The sequence below is a fragment of the Crinia signifera genome, chromosome 4 (genome assembly GCF_055691185.1).
Source record: "Crinia signifera chromosome 4, ASM5569118v1, whole genome shotgun sequence".
Lineage (NCBI taxonomy): Eukaryota > Metazoa > Chordata > Amphibia > Anura > Myobatrachidae > Crinia > Crinia signifera.
In genome coordinates, this window is record NC_139220.1 from 257,443,939 (window position 1) to 257,459,524 (window position 15,586).

The window sequence follows — 15,586 nt, forward strand, 5'->3', positions numbered from 1 at the left end:
CACCAAGCAGCCCTGGGCTACCAGACGTCCAGTGGCTAAACAGGTCAGGGAGGTGGTCTCCAGGGGCTATGCCCTGATATTCCGGTTCCCCCCTCCTCAGTGTTATTTTTGCACGGGTCTTCCAAAGGACCCAGCGAAACGACAAGTGCTACAGCTTTCCATCTGCTCTCTTTTGGACTCGAACGTCATTGTTCCAGTTCCTCAGGAGCAGAGGGGTCAGGGGTTTTTCTCCACCCTATTCTTGATTCACAAACTGGATGGTTCTCGCCGTCCTATCCTGAATCTGAAGTCGCTCACTATTTTTCTGCGAGTGCCGAAGTTTCGCATGGAGTCCCTGCGTTCGATCATTCTCTCACTGGAGCCAGGGGACTTCATGGCCTCGCTAGATATACTTCACATCCCCATCCGACAGGAACATCAGCACTTTGAGGTTCGCCCTTCGGGTCGAACGCTTCCAGTTCAGGGCGCTACCTTTTGGTCTATCTACGGCTCCCAGGGTGTTCACCAAGGTGATGGCGGTCAGGGCTGCACACCTGCACCGGCTGGGGGTTCGGATGATTCCATACCTGGACGGCCCACTGATTTTGGAAAGTCCCCAGACCTACTACGGAGTCATTTGCAGGTCGTGATTACACTTCTGTTATCTCACGGTTGGAGGATAACCTGGAAGAAATCGTTTCTTACTCCTTCCCAAAGGACACTTCACTTGGGAGCTTGGCTGGGCACTCGGTTGTAGAGAGTATATCTTCCAGAGGATAAGATCCACTCCCTTCAGAGGAAGATTCATTCCCTTATAGGTCACAGAAGGGTCTCAGTACACAAGTGTATGGTGGTGTCTTCGACATGGTAGAGTATACACAGTTTCACTCGCGCCCACTTCGGCTTTACACTCTCAGCCAGTGGACAGGAGATCATACTCGTCTAAGGAGTCAATTGATCACACTGCCCCCGAAGGTTCGCCTGTCTCTCACATGGTGGTTAAAGACAGACAACTTGTCTCAGGGCCGCCCGTTTTGGATTCCAACCTGAGTCTTGCTTACCACGGATGCCAGCCTACGGGGCTGGGGAGCAGTTTGCAATTCTCAATCTTTTCAGGGTCGCTGGACGGCTCAGGAGAGTCGCCTTCCGATCAATCTCCTGGAATTGAGAGCAATCCTTCTGGCTCTTCAGAGGTTGGGGTCCCTCATCCGAGGGTGCCCTGTAAAGATCCGGTCCGACAGCACCACGCCTGTGGCCTTTATCAACAGGCAGGGCGGGACATGCAGCAAAGGAGCGATAAAAGAAGTCTCCTAGATATTCAGGTGGGCGGAGAAGCAGATTTCTGCAATCTCTGCAGTCTTCATCCCAGGGGTTATCAATTTTGAGGCAGACTTTTTAAGTCGGCAAGATAGTGTACGCATTCCCCCTGTTTCAACTCCTACTTCGCCTTCTGTGGAAGTTCAGGAAGGAGGGAGGAATGATGATCCTAGTGGCCCCAGATTGGCCCCGTCGAGGTTGGTACGCGGATCTATGGAACCTGTTGGTAGCCTCTCCTCTGAGTCTACCTCTGCGTCCAGACCTAATTTCACAGGGGCCATTCCGACACCCGGACTTGAGTCGCCTGGCTTTGACGGGCTGGCTGTTGAGGTGTCCCTCTTTAGAAGTTTTCCGGGCACTTCAATCGTCTCCTTTCGAGCCTCTGGAGAAGGTGGATCTAAAATCCTGGAAGGTGGCTTCTTGTTGGCTATTTCCTCAGCACGAAGGGGGTCTGACATGAGTGCATTATCATGGAAACCGTCTTTTCTGGTATTTCACCCGGACAGGGCGGTTCTTTGTACCAAACTAGATTTTCATCCAAAGGTGGTGGAGTTTCACCTTAACCAGGAAATAGTGGTGCCTTCTTTTCCAGGTTCTTCTGAAGCTGAAGCTTCTCTTGATATAGTCCGTGCGTTGCAGATTTATCTTCGCAGGACTAAGTCAACTTGTAAGTCGGGTTCACTGTTTGTGTTTTATGGGGCCAATAAGAGGGGCTGGCCCGCTTCCAAACAGTCCTTGGCGAGATGGCTCAGATCAGTGGTTCACCAAGCGTATCTTTCCGCACTGATTACTCCCCCGGAGGGGATTACTGCACATTCTACCAGGTCTGTGGGTACATCCTGGGCCGCTAATCGAGGCGCCTCGGCTGAACAGCTCTGTAAGGCGGCTACTTGGTCCTCTTCCCAGACCTTTATCAAGGTTTATGCATTTGATACCTTTGCATCGGCTAATGCACAGTTTGGTAGACATGTGCTTTCCGCAGTCCAGGAGCGTCCCCCACCCGTGAGGGGACAGCTTTAGGACGTCCCAGCGTGAACTCCTGTGCCCCCTAGTGGACGAAAAAGAAAATAGGATTTATGGTCTTACCTTGATAAATCCCTTTCTTTGAGTCCATAGGGGGCACAGGACGCCCTCCCAGACGCACCTGGTAGCGGGGCTTCCTATATGGGGAAGTTCCATGGCTTTGGCCTTGTATGCTATGTGGGTGTGCGTTTGCTCTTCCTTCTTCTCTGGCTCTGCTCCTACCTTGGGCTTGCTAACGAAACTGGTGACCCAGGGTCAGGGGGTGGGTTATGAGGGAGAAGGGAGGCAGGGAGCATGCTGGGTACATTTTTGTAACCCTTTGGTGCACGCTCTGCTACCTCACCTCTCATACCCAGCGTGAACTCCTGTGCCCCCTATGGACTCAAAGAAAGGGATTTATCAAGGTAAGACCATAAATCCTATTATTTTGGCCTATCCTTGAGCTATGCTTCCCTTCTTGGATATGGTTCATGGTATGGCTTTTTTCTAGTTGATTTCTGCCGAGATAAGGAAGACCATTTTGCAGGCCTACTTTCTGGCAGGGGGACAGCTTCTTTCTGGGCTGAGAACAGTCTTGTAGATCCGTCTGTCTTTCTTTGGTGGTACATCATAGGGCATGATCGGCAGGCTATGTCTGCAGTGTAGCCACCTGCTCATCCCAGCATACGCTTTACAAAGAGCAGGACTGGTACTAACACACCCAGGAATGTGTACCGGTTTCCTCTCTTCCTTCCTTGTCCTTTCGCTGGTCCTGAGAAGAAGCCAAGGCATTATCGAGTGGACTGTGTTCTGTTTTACCCTCCAATGTCCTGTCTCCTAGGATTCTCTTTGACATGTATAACAACTCTCCTTTTTAGCTATTTCATTAAGATCTTAAAAAAGAAAAAAACTAAAACTTAGATAAAATAGATAATTGAACAGTGGGTTAATGATGCCATACACATGCGTCTTTGTCTCCTTTTAGGAATCGTGTTTTTGGATGAGGTTGACAAGATAGGCAGTGTTCCTGGAATCCACCAGCTGAGGGATGTGGGAGGAGAAGGCGTTCAGCAGGTACGTCATTCAGACTACAGTGTAACCCTCTTCATGACCTGTTGGTGGTGCTGCTGTACATGCACCAATAAGATAAATCCTTTCTACACCTTTATCTGTTGCACCAGATCCTCTGATTTTCTTATTGGGGTTGTATAGATGTAATAGTGCTGCTGTTAACTTGCAGGGTTTGTTGAAGCTCCTAGAAGGCACCATTGTTAATGTCCCAGAGAAGAACTCAAGGAAGCTACGTGGTGAAATTGTACAAGTTGACACAACAAACATCCTCTTTGTAGCATCTGGAGCCTTCAATGGCCTGGACAGTGTCATCAGCAGGAGGAAGAATGAAAAGGTGTGGTTTCTCAGGTGGTGGTGGTGTATCTCTAGCCTTGTAATAAGGCATTTACAGTATATTCTCTTTACCAATGCATCAGTACTGCTTAAATGGCGATAGAATGGAAAGCACTCTGCATAATCAATACTATATAATCTCATCCTTTTTATGTCACTATTGTGTCATGCTCACTATGCCTGTAACCAGTTCCAGCAGTGCTGCTAAAGAGCAGATTTATAAATACAATATACAGTTAGATATATTGTAGGTTATATGGAGAAAGCCTGCCAGCTGGTGAGGAAGAGCTGCCAATGGCTACATGTACGGTGTTCTGTGTATCTATACTCTGGTGAGACTGTTGATCAACCTAAGTTTAGTTTGGACTAATATCTGGGGAATTAAACCATAGAGAAGCTTTATTTTGGTTACTATAAGGTTTCATTTGCGGCCTATTCTTCATGCAAATCTCCTAGTATAATCCTTTCTGCCATTGCTACAAGAGTGTACAACTGGTGTGTACCTGATTCTGCATGGAATGCTAATCTGAGAAATTGTAGGTAGCCACAGCCCAGGCAGAAAGTCAAAACGCCCCTTGCTAAACTGTGAAAAAATTGTAAATGGATTTCTAATCGCTATTCACTCGCAAATGTATATACAAATCCTGAACTTTGCAGTCTGTGCAAATGTGCATAGTTTTGAGGCTTCCACTAATCTGTGACTTAATGGGGCCAGCTCTGACGTTAAGACAACGGGTAGTCCAGAGACGTTTGTTTTTTTGTTTTTTCATCTTAAGCCTGTATGATTCAAGAAATCAATGTCAATACAAAGGACACTGTGGATCATAAAAGATGAGAGCACAATCTCCCCCCCCCCCTTTCTACATGACTAAATTGCCTGTGGGACATGCTGCCTCACTTTGGGAATCCTGCATCACTCTTTATTACAAACTTATCAGGTGGGGTTTGATGCCTAGACTAGCCTGACTTACTGTAGTTCCCTGCTTACTATAACCTAGAATCCATCATTAAGACCTCATTCAAGGCTAGTGGAAGGTACTTTAGCACCCCAATGGGAATTATTTTTCACAGATAGTTGATGGATACTTCCTGAGGTATAGCGAAAGCTGTGCTACAGTTGAGAGTCCCCCAAAAGAACTGCCTGCAACTAATTTTTGCTTACAGTCTTTGTAGGGCATTACATACAGTATGCCTCTGAAATTGAGTACGTTTTTTTTTTTTTTTTTTTTTTTTTACTTTTTCGGGTAGTTTTGTCCTTTTGTGTGAGACGGGGAAAAAAGCAAAGACTTTTCTAGGAATTCCTAAATCTTTTGGAATCTGATGTAATTTGTGTTTGTAAAACATAAATACCAGTTTTGATGTTAGAACGTCACCCGACCCAAAAAAAAAAGACAAAATGGGGTTTAGGCAACTTCTGTCAATGTATCAAGGTGTTTTTAAAATGACAGTCAAGGCAATGTCCTTATGAAATCTGGGTACTTGTGAGTTATCCGGGCTGCCGATTTCTAAATCTGGTCGGATCGGGCACATCGCATCGCATGCGACCATCGGATGCGATGCGATGACCCGATTTTTCCATAGGAATCAATGTTAAAATGGACTGAGTCCATTTTAACATGGAATTCAATGGGAAAAAGGGGTCCTTTTCATACCCCTACTATCCAAGTGGGCATGGAGTTGGATATAAACCTGTGGCGAGCGTAGCGAGGCGAGCGGACACAGAATACCGTCCCCTCGCAGGGCTCGCTTCGCTCGCCACGCTTCGGGCTCGGTGGCTCGCTACGCTCACCACAGGTTTATATCCAACTCCATGCCCACTTGGATAGTAGGGGTATGAAAAGGACCCCTTTTTCCCATTGAATTCCATGTTAAAATGGACTCAGTCAATTTTAACATTGATTCCTATGGAAAAATCGGGTCATCGCATCCGATGGTCGCATGCGATGCGATGCGATATCGCATCGCATCTGATTGTATGCCTTAACTTAAGGCATACAATCAAAAAATCGGCAGCCCGGATAACTCACAAGTACCGAAATCTGTTATACTGAAACATTTACTCAAATCTAATTCATTTGTCTCTCTTCCTGCCAGTATCTGGGATTTGGCATACCCTCTAACTTGGGTAAAGGGCGTAGAGCGGCAGCAGCAGCGGAACTGGCAAATTCCAGTTCTGATTCGAATGCTGAAGAAGACATTGAAGAGAAGGACCGTCTGTTGCGACATGTTGAAGCTAGGGATCTCATAGAGTTTGGCATGATCCCCGAGTTTGTAGGACGTCTTCCTGTAGTGGTGCCTCTTCACAGCCTTGATGAGCAGACTCTTGTGCGAATCCTCACGGAGCCACGTAATGCTGTCGTGCCACAATATCAAGCCCTGTTCAACATGGATAAGGTCTGATTATTATATCTCAAATTTAGATGGATATCAGAACTTGCCCCTTTGTGTGTGTGTGTTTTTTTTTTTTTTTTTTTTGGGGGGGGGGGGGGTTGTTTTTATGTCCAAACCATACATCTTTCAGTAAGCCATTATTTTAATGACCTGCTCTATTTATTTGTTTTGGCATGGATTGTTAACATGTTAATATTTTTTGCAGTGTGAACTAAATGTCACCGAAGGTGCTCTAAAGGCCATTGCCAGGCTGGCTCTTGTACGAAAGACTGGTGCCAGAGGACTCCGTTCAATCATGGTGAGGGAGATGGAATGAGATGTTATCATTGATGTAATCTTGTATATTTCTTGTTGTGGAGCTCCTATCCTGGCGGTAGATGGGCCTTCTTGGATTGGCTTTAACTGTAATGGGAAATTATTCCAGTCTTCCCTTTTTTGTATAAGTGATCTAATAAAAAGTGTAAATACCTTAATGTAAATCAAAGTGTTGATGCTTTCAAGTGAATGAGGAACACAACCTCCTGACTGGCCTTGTTTCTCAAAAAAAAAAAATGCTAATTGAATTTAAAATCTTCAGATTGATCTTTCTTTTTTACAACTGGATTTTTGGTTCTGGTATACACTGCATTGTAGTGGAATGCCATATCAGGCTTTTAGTTGCTTCTTTTAAAAAGGGGTAGGGGACAAATCAACTGAATTACTACATTTTTATTAGTAGTGTAGATTTAATTTCTCTCATAGAACATTGGATAATACAAAGTTGTGGTTTATTGCTCCTCTTGTTTATATTTGGGTAGGGGGATAATAATAATTATAATTAACCACTTCCCCTTAAGCCAGGGCTGGCAATCCGGTCCTCAAGATCTACCAACGGACTAAATTTTCCAAATCACCTAGCTGGTGCACAGCTGTAGTCCATTACTAACTATCACATGACACGAATCACCTAGCTCAGTGGTCAGGGAACTCTGTCCTCATTACCCCACAGAGTGCATGTTTTGCCGGTAACCCACAGGTGTACTAATTACTCAGACACATTTTATAAGGTCCGCAGGTGGAGTTAATTATTTCACTTGTGATTCTGTGAGGAGACCTGCAAAACAAGCACTGCGTGGGGTAATGAGGACAGAGTTCCCTGACCACTGACCTAGCTGGTGCACAGCTGTAGTCATTACTAACTGTCACAATTTTTCTAACCTGCTGCATTCATTCCTACTATAGATCCTCAGGTTCCCTGAAAAACCTAATCTGTTAGATCTTGTGGACAGGTGTGGCACCCTTGCCTTAAGCGATGCCCACTTTCAATACACTTCACATTTCATTGTTTATTCACTCTGGTAATATTTCTGCCATATATAGAGGTGTCTTGGCAGAAGTTGCTTCAGCGAGCTTCAGTCAAAGCAAAACCTGACCTGTGCTTCCTGGAATTCCTCACTGCGGGTAGATGTTGTGGAGACAGGGCGGTTTCTCTCTAATGCACACCTTTTTGCAAATTACAGAAACGCTATCAAAATCATTCAGTTGTTTAAGATGAGTTAATAATGTATTCAAACTTGCTCTCTCTGACACCCTTCAGTAGTTTAATAAATGTGTGCAACTGGGGTTCTGAGCAAAGAAGAGTCCCTGGCTGGGAAGAATATTGTCTAAGATAAACGTCTTTCCATTAACTACATTACACTTCAAAACATACTTGTGTTTGTTTTATCATCTTGATTTATGTAATAATGCAAACTGATTTGATACCTTGGGGTTCTTAATGTCTTGGGTTGTTTTATTTGTTCTATAATAATAATCCTATTTTTATTTTCATTCTATAGGAGAAACTGCTTCTTGAACCCATGTTTGAAGTTCCAAACTCTGACATAGTGTGTGTGGAACTGGACCAGGAAGTGGTAGAAGGCAAGAAAGAACCTAGATATATTCGGTAAGTTCTATTGTCCCCTTCTACTGACTAGACAATCCTGGTCGATTTTCATATAATTCACAATAAATAAGTTACATTAGAGCAGTGGTTCTCATACTTTGTCCCCAGTCCCCCACACAGTTCACGTTTTCCAGGTCACCGGGCAGGTGCATTCATTACTCATTGACACATACAGATGTAGCTTCTCTCATCAGAGCGGCTCCCATCTTGCCGTCTGCCAGAATGGGGCACATGCACTTCAAATGCTCGCATTTCGCTTGTGATTCTGTGAGGAGACCTGCAAAACATGCAGCACTGTGTGGGGTCCTGAGGACTGCGTTTGAGAACTTGTGCGTTGGAGAACTAGGGACAAACATTGATGTTATTTATACAAGTAGAACAGAAGACTCTTTTTTTGGGGCACTCATCCAGTTAGTCCAAGGATACGTTTCACTTGCACATACTTGAGTACTCTGAATTCTCACTATCATTATCCATAAAATATCACTTATTAATTTTTATCTTTTACTTCAATTCCGAGTACTCACGTATGTGCAAGTGAAACGTATCCTTGGACTAACTGGATGAGTGCCCCAAAACAAGTGTCTTCTGTTCTACTTGTATAAATAACATCAATGTTTGTCCCTAGTTCTCCCAACGCACAGGTTCTCAAACGCTGTCCTCTCTTTTCTCTGAGCACCACCAACCACTAGAATTTAATGGTTGATGAGATATTGCACACCCACCTTTCAATATAGGTGAAGTTGGTTTCAAATCAAAATCTGAACCCCAAAAACTCATAGTAAAGGATCATTTTGGGTATAAATCCTGTGCGGAACTAAAAAGTGTTTTTCTGCACAAACATTGATGTTCTACATACAAAGACAAGGTTGCAGGTGTTCAATTCAATTTATTTATTTATTAATAATCATTGCAATAAAATTTTGCATCTTTAGCAAGGTTCTTCGTATAGTTATGGCCATAAGAAATGGCTTGCCCACCGCGTCCAGGTGACCCCAAGTCGGGCAAGTCCCTAACATATTGGAGGGTACAAATCTAGGGAACAGGGAGCCATGGCTGTTTGGCCCCAGGAGCAACACAGATTAACACTTATTTCCATCCCTATTGCGGGTTTTGTTTCAATGTAACTCATTTCCCACCTTCACCTCTCACAAATTTATCTCTCACTTTGTTACCTCTCACTAATTTACCCCCTGCTATTTTCAACAGCCTCTCACTAATCTATCTTTACTTTTTTCACTATATATTTTTTCACTTTTGTGTTGCCCTGGGGTCACTTTGCTTTGCCCTGCACCCTAGATTTGTACCCCCGACTAATGAGGTCAACTGGACGCAGTGGGCAAGCCATTACATAACTATTCGGAAAAAACCTCGCTAAAAATGCAAAATTTTATTGCAATGATTATTATTAATAATTTGGGAGTTTGAATTGTGCACCTGCAACCTTGTCTTTGTATGCAGTACTACTGAAAGGTCTCCGCAGGGTCACACCTCATTACAGGTGTGGACCCCACCCCTGCAAATGTTGATGATGCAAACAAAGACTGACTTGTTTAATTGTCACTTTTCACCACCATAAACTGCGGTGGCTGCTTCAAACCAGAATATTCACTCCCACCACCCAATATGTATTATTATTGTTATTTTACAGTTTCTTATATAGTACATACATATTCTGCAGCGCTTTGCAGAGAATATTTGAACATTCACATCAGTCCCTGCCCCAGTGTAGCTTACAATCTATATTCCCTACCACATGTACACGCACACAGACATTCTAGGGGTAATTTTGTTGTGAGCCAATTGGCCTACCAGTATATTTTTGGATTGTGGGAAGAAACCGGAGTACCCGGAGGAAACCCACACAAGTACGAGGAGAATATACGAACTCCACACAGTTAGAGCCATGGTGGTTATTATTGGCAGAGAGCGTGGCTTGATCAGTGCTTGGTCTTCATCAGTATATGTTATGATTTGTATAGCTTGTAGTAAACTGCTGCATGTTGTGTTATGCTTAAAGCATATCATTTAAAATGCGTCATAGCTTATTTCCTGTTTCTGGTGTAATTGCTGTTCTTGTGTTTTTGTTTTTTTATTTGTTTTTTCCAGAAAGCAAAATCGGGAGATGACTGAGGAGGACTATGACTCTGGGGTGGAGGAAGAAGCCTGGTCTCGCCAGGCCGATTCTGCAAACAATTAGACTGTCAAGATTACTACTGTTCTCCTTCAGTGTTAACATTACAGTTCCCCCTTTAAAAACAAAGCAGTTTTCAATCTACTAAACACAGCTATTTTATTACCTGGGAATATTCGCTTTGGGAGAACAAGAACAAATGATACATTTTAAGAATCTTCCGATTTCTACAGTAGAGAGCAGTGTTTATACATGTCTGATGGTAACAATGTATATTCTCTCTGAGGCTTTTTATAAGACTAAACTTTGTTAAATCTTAAAACCGCATTTGGGACTACCTGGGTTAATTTTACAATTACGTTCTGTAACCGTTGGGCAGGTGGGCTGGCAGTTACGTGGTGGAAGATGTTGGCTGGGCAGCGCAGGGGCTCTTGGCATCTCCCTTCCATGTATTCCTTATTGCTAATTGATTTTTTTTTTTACTTTTTAATGTCAAAGCAAAACTGATATTTCAGGTTTGCTCAGTTAGTGTTTCCTTCTCCAATAGTCATTTATTTTAAGCCTGCTTCTACTATACTGTACGGAAATTTGGCCGATACAGGTGAGGGCTTTTAATGTACCTGCAACCTGCATTTAGAATAGGGAGAATCATTTGGTATGAAAGAAGTACCCAAAGTACACAGTTCACCAAGGGATGGACAATTAAAGGCCCATGTGATGGAGCTGGAATTGCAGAGGACTGAAAAGCATCTTGGCGATTGTTACCGCAATTGGAAAACCCTTTTTGGCCCATCTTTTACAATCCAATCAACATGTCAGGCAGTTATGTATAGTAAAGGGATGACTTAGTTCTTCATACATGATTGATTTTTGTAAATCATTTCCACCTGGGAATGTACCTTATTATGCTGCAGACCCCCACCGTAGTGATGGGGTTAATATGAATAGCTTTTAAGTTATAGAGAAATGGTCGTCTACTGTTTATTTTTGTCACCCCAACCCTCCTTTATTTTGATTTTAGCATTTCACAGAAAGAGGCTAAATTAATGTGATCACATTCACTTGAATAAACTTGCTCCTTTAGCCAAATTGTTTGTGTAATATGAAAAGACATGTATATTTTCAGTTTTTTTTTTTTTTTTGTGGTTACAAAAAAATGAATTAAAAAAAATCTGCCGGTTTCCTATGTGTGTCAATGCTTCGTGTTTTGAAGTTACGGAAGTATAACAGATTTTGCTGGAAGTTACAGTACAAACTTCTTTCCTATGTGACTAGCCTGCTGCAACAGATCTGTATATAGTGGTAATGCCATACTTGCCTACCTGACGCTCTCCATCAGGGAGAAAATGCTCTGTTCCTGAGCTTGCCTGGTAATGTAGGATTGCCATTATCTGTGGTGAAACACCTTTCTAATCAATTACCTAGCTCCCCACAGGTGCTGGCAATCATACATTACCAGGGAAGTCCAGAAACAGAGCATTTTCTCCCTGATGGAGAGCATCAGGTAGGCAAGTATGGGTAAGAGATGGTTTGTTTTTTTGTGTTCTTTTCCCCTCTGTCATCCGCCCTTTTGGCCACTTCTCACTATGGGTTGAGTGAGGGGTCAGGAGGAAATGGCACTGGTTATACAACTATAACTAACAACAAAGTGGGCTTATATTTAGGAGGGCTAGTATATAATATATAGATATTTTATTTCTAGATAGGTGTGTATGTGCTGCAAATGAGCAATTTGGAGTCCTGTGGCGGCTGCTGCTGGGAGGACAGGAGCATTCTGGGTTAGGCAACCGTGATGTTGTACCTTCTATCTTTAGGGTACTTTGGTCTTAATTCAGACTTGATTGCAGGGCATATTTTTGTTAGCAAATGGGCAAAACTATGTTTATTTTGTTTCTGTGCAAGGTAAATACTGGCTGCTTTATTTTTACACTGCAGTTAAGGTTTCTTCAGTTTCAACACACCCCACCCAAATCTAACTCTCTCTGCACATGTTACATTTGCCCTACCTGCAGTTAACATGGTTCAGCCCATTTGCTAACAAAATGTGCCCTGTGATCAGGTCTGAATTAGAACCTTATGGAATTCCAGCACATATTCTTTCTTTGTTAGGTACTGTCTTTTCTACGGATATGACAATGATATATCTAATTCCCACTAACTTCCAATACGAAATAAAACATTCCAGTTTGAATTATTAAAGTAACGGATTTGCGGGAAAAAAGTGCCTTTCTTTGAATCTGCTACTGCTTACTAATGCAATGCAATGTGGAGAGCGGCCAGGGGAATGTAAACCAGGGTCTGACACTGCAAGCACTGAATGTGGAGAAATCCTGAACACCAGCAGAGTCTGCTATGATTTGGCTCAGTTGCTGGGGACAGTGGTAAGCCACTGAGGGAGCATAGGGCACAGCCTTATGTGCTGGTCCAGCGAGCACTGTCCTGAGCTCCCAGTGACCCAACCCCAAGTGAAGCTACTTGGTGGCTGCTGTAAGAGGGAACAGCTGAGCTGCAGAGAAAGAGACTATTGACCAGAGTGAGGGCAGTTAAACACTATTATCTGGTTTGGTCTGTACTTGTTGGGGTACAATGTGTGAGTGCTCCGGAGAAAAACACCCCTGCTAACTGCAGTGATGCCCCCTCCCACATAGGACCCACTGCTGCCACTACAGAGGAGACCTATCTGCAAGGAACCCAGAGGGCAGACATAATACCATGGTCATGTTAACAGCCAGCGGGGCCACCACTTCCTGCACACCCAGTCCCCACTGGATTGATATCTGCAGAGGACCTGACTGGCAGACATGCGCCTATGGTAATGCCTAACAGCCAGGGGTGCCATCCCCACCCACACAATCCTCACCAATGCCACTTGGGGAGTGATTGTGCTCTCTCCTCCATTAGGGTTGGGGTTTACAGGAGGCGGTGGCACTTCTGTCTGTTAGGGCTGTTTCACATGCTCCAGCTGATGACAGGCAGCGAAACCCCGCACGGCCAAAAGCTGTGCCGTACACAGTAGTTAACAATGGACAGGATTGTGTCCATTCACATGGGTCTGTCACAGCCCAGCTGCTGGGTTGCAGCTGGATGTCACCACTGGAAAGGACGGCTGCCGGATTGTGGCCATCCTGACCATTGTAAACTTCTGTGCAGGGCATGGCTTCCTGGCCGTGCGGGTTTTCCATACCCTGCATCAGCCGGAGTTTGTGAAACAGCCCTTGTTGTTTCACACGCTCCAGCTGACGCTAGGCGGCGAAACCCCACACGGACAAAAGCCGTGCCGTGCACAGTAGTTAATAATGGACAGGATTGTGTCCATTCACACAGGACGGTCATGACCCAGCTGCTGGGTTGCAGCCGGATGTCACCACTAGAAAGGATGGCTGCCGGGCTGTGGCCATCCCGACCATTGTAAACTTCTGTGTCTCCGCTGGAGCGTGTGAAACAGCCCTTACTGTTTCTCAGTGGCGTAACAATAGCGCCGCAGCCCCTGCGGTAGCGGGGATTCGCCAAGTAAGTGTGGGTGCCGGGGTCTGCGGGGCTATTGTTACGCTGCCACTACCTGCAGGGTACCTGTCCCGGCCGTCAAGCTGTGTCAGCCGGCCGGGAGCTGCAGATCTACTAGTCAGGCGCTCCTCCTGGCTCCATATGACAAAATGTCATTCACAAAATGTCCGCGCCCTTAGAGCAGACCGTTTTTTAAGATGCTAGAGGAGGCAGTGGCAGCCTTCTCTAGCATCCTTAAAAACAGTCTGCTGTAGAGGGCGGCCATTTTGTGATGGATATTTTGTCATAGGGAGCCAGGAGGAGCGCTGGTCTGCTAGTAGATCTGCGGCTCCCAGCCGGCGGACACAGCATGACGGCCGGGACAGGTAATATAAGAAAGGGGGGACTCAGGGTTTAATTTAGCGTGAGGGGGGGGGGGTGCAAAAATTGGCTTGTTGGCTGGTACTGTAGTTTATCATTCCATTTTATATTTTTTTTTAAGATGTTCATCTGGTCCAAAGAGTCAGTCAGAATCAGACAATCAGTCAGAGAATGAATAAGCAGGCATCACGGAAGTACACTATGGGGGTTATTCAGACGTGATTGCTTTTGTGCGATTTCGCAAGCCGAACGATTATAGAATGACTGTGTATGCGTTTTGGCCACAGCATGCATGCGTGATGCCAAACAGCATAAAAAATTTTTTTGCAATCCGTCTGCTGTTTGATTGACAGAAAGTCGCTGTTTGTGGTGGTGGTAACCGTCTAACTCTATTTTCATCAGATAAAACCCAGGTGTGCCCAAGCTTTTTCAGGGAGGGCGTCTGACGTCAGCTCCATCCTCGATCAGCCTGTATCTGTCAAAGAGTTGTGGACTGGTCAGAGTAAAGCCCCATACCCACTAGACAATGTAGTAAAAGTAAAAAGCGGCTAACTGATTGCAGATCTCTGCAATTTCACACAGCAGTGATTTGAATCAGGCCCTATACTGATAGTTCCCCCTGCCCCTGGCTGCTCTGCTCTCTATTTCCAGAGACAAAGGGGTGGGGGCATGGTCAGCTGCTCACACAGTGCTGGCCATGCCCCCATAGGGCTATTTCACGCGCTCCGGCTGGTGCCAGGCAGCAAATTCTGCACGGCCAAGAAGCTGTGCCATCCACAGTAGTTAACAATGGACAGGATTGTGTCCATTCATACGAGACAGTCACGGCCTGGCCACCAGGTTGCAGCCGGATGTCACCACTGGAAAGGATGACTGCCGGTCTGTGGCCATCCCGACAATTGTAAACTTCTGTGTACGGCACGGCTTCTTGGCCGTGCAGGGTTTCGCTGCCTGGCGTCAGCCGGAGCATGTGAAACAGCCCTCAGGCAAAAAGCCTGGTCAAACCTGGAGTGTATAACAAAAAAGCCCATAGTGACAAAAAATTGAGGCATGGCCTGTGTGAAAGGACCCATTAAACTTTCACTAATGATTAAGAAGTCTGGCACAGCTTTTGCCCATTCAGCGTTTTGCCATCGGGGCTGAGCCAAATAGTGTGAAATAGCCCATGGGCCAGATGCACTAAGCTTCAAAAGTGATAAAATGGAAAGTGATAAACAACCAACCAATACCTCTGGCCTGACATTTTTCAAACACAGTCTGTGACTTGGCAGGTAGGAGCTGATTGGCTGGCTGTTTATTACTCTCTTTTTTAATCACTTTTGAAGCTTAGTGCATCTGGCCCAATGTCTATGTACACCAGACTACTTTTGCTGTATTAGCATATAGTTGTACAATACTGAACATTCGCTTCCGTATGGCTGTGCAATGTCTTACAACTTTAATCGTGCCCTTTATTATTAAAATACGTATTGGTATCACTATTGTTAAGTGCAGGTTAACTCGATATTAGCAATTCGTCCCGCCATCCGGCAGGTGTCGCTACTGCAATCTATTCAGCTTTGAGTTTGTCT

The 15,586-nt window shown here is 44.8% G+C and overlaps 1 protein-coding gene across 2 annotated transcripts in view; it reads left to right on the forward strand.

The window, feature by feature from the left end:
* Positions 1–11,333, forward strand: part of CLPX (caseinolytic mitochondrial matrix peptidase chaperone subunit X) — a 30,160-nt gene extending 18,827 nt beyond the window's left edge. For both annotated transcript variants that reach the window (XM_083184299.1, XM_083184297.1), the window contains 6 exons: positions 3,284–3,372; positions 3,539–3,703; positions 5,797–6,096; positions 6,299–6,391; positions 7,911–8,017; positions 10,127–11,333. In XM_083184299.1, coding sequence (XP_083040425.1) covers positions 3,284–3,372; positions 3,539–3,703; positions 5,797–6,096; positions 6,299–6,391; positions 7,911–8,017; positions 10,127–10,217 — 845 coding nt within the window. In that variant the 3' untranslated portion in view covers positions 10,218–11,333. The remainder of the gene's footprint in view (positions 1–3,283; positions 3,373–3,538; positions 3,704–5,796; positions 6,097–6,298; positions 6,392–7,910; positions 8,018–10,126) is intronic.
* The last annotated feature ends 4,253 nt before the right edge of the window (positions 11,334–15,586 follow it).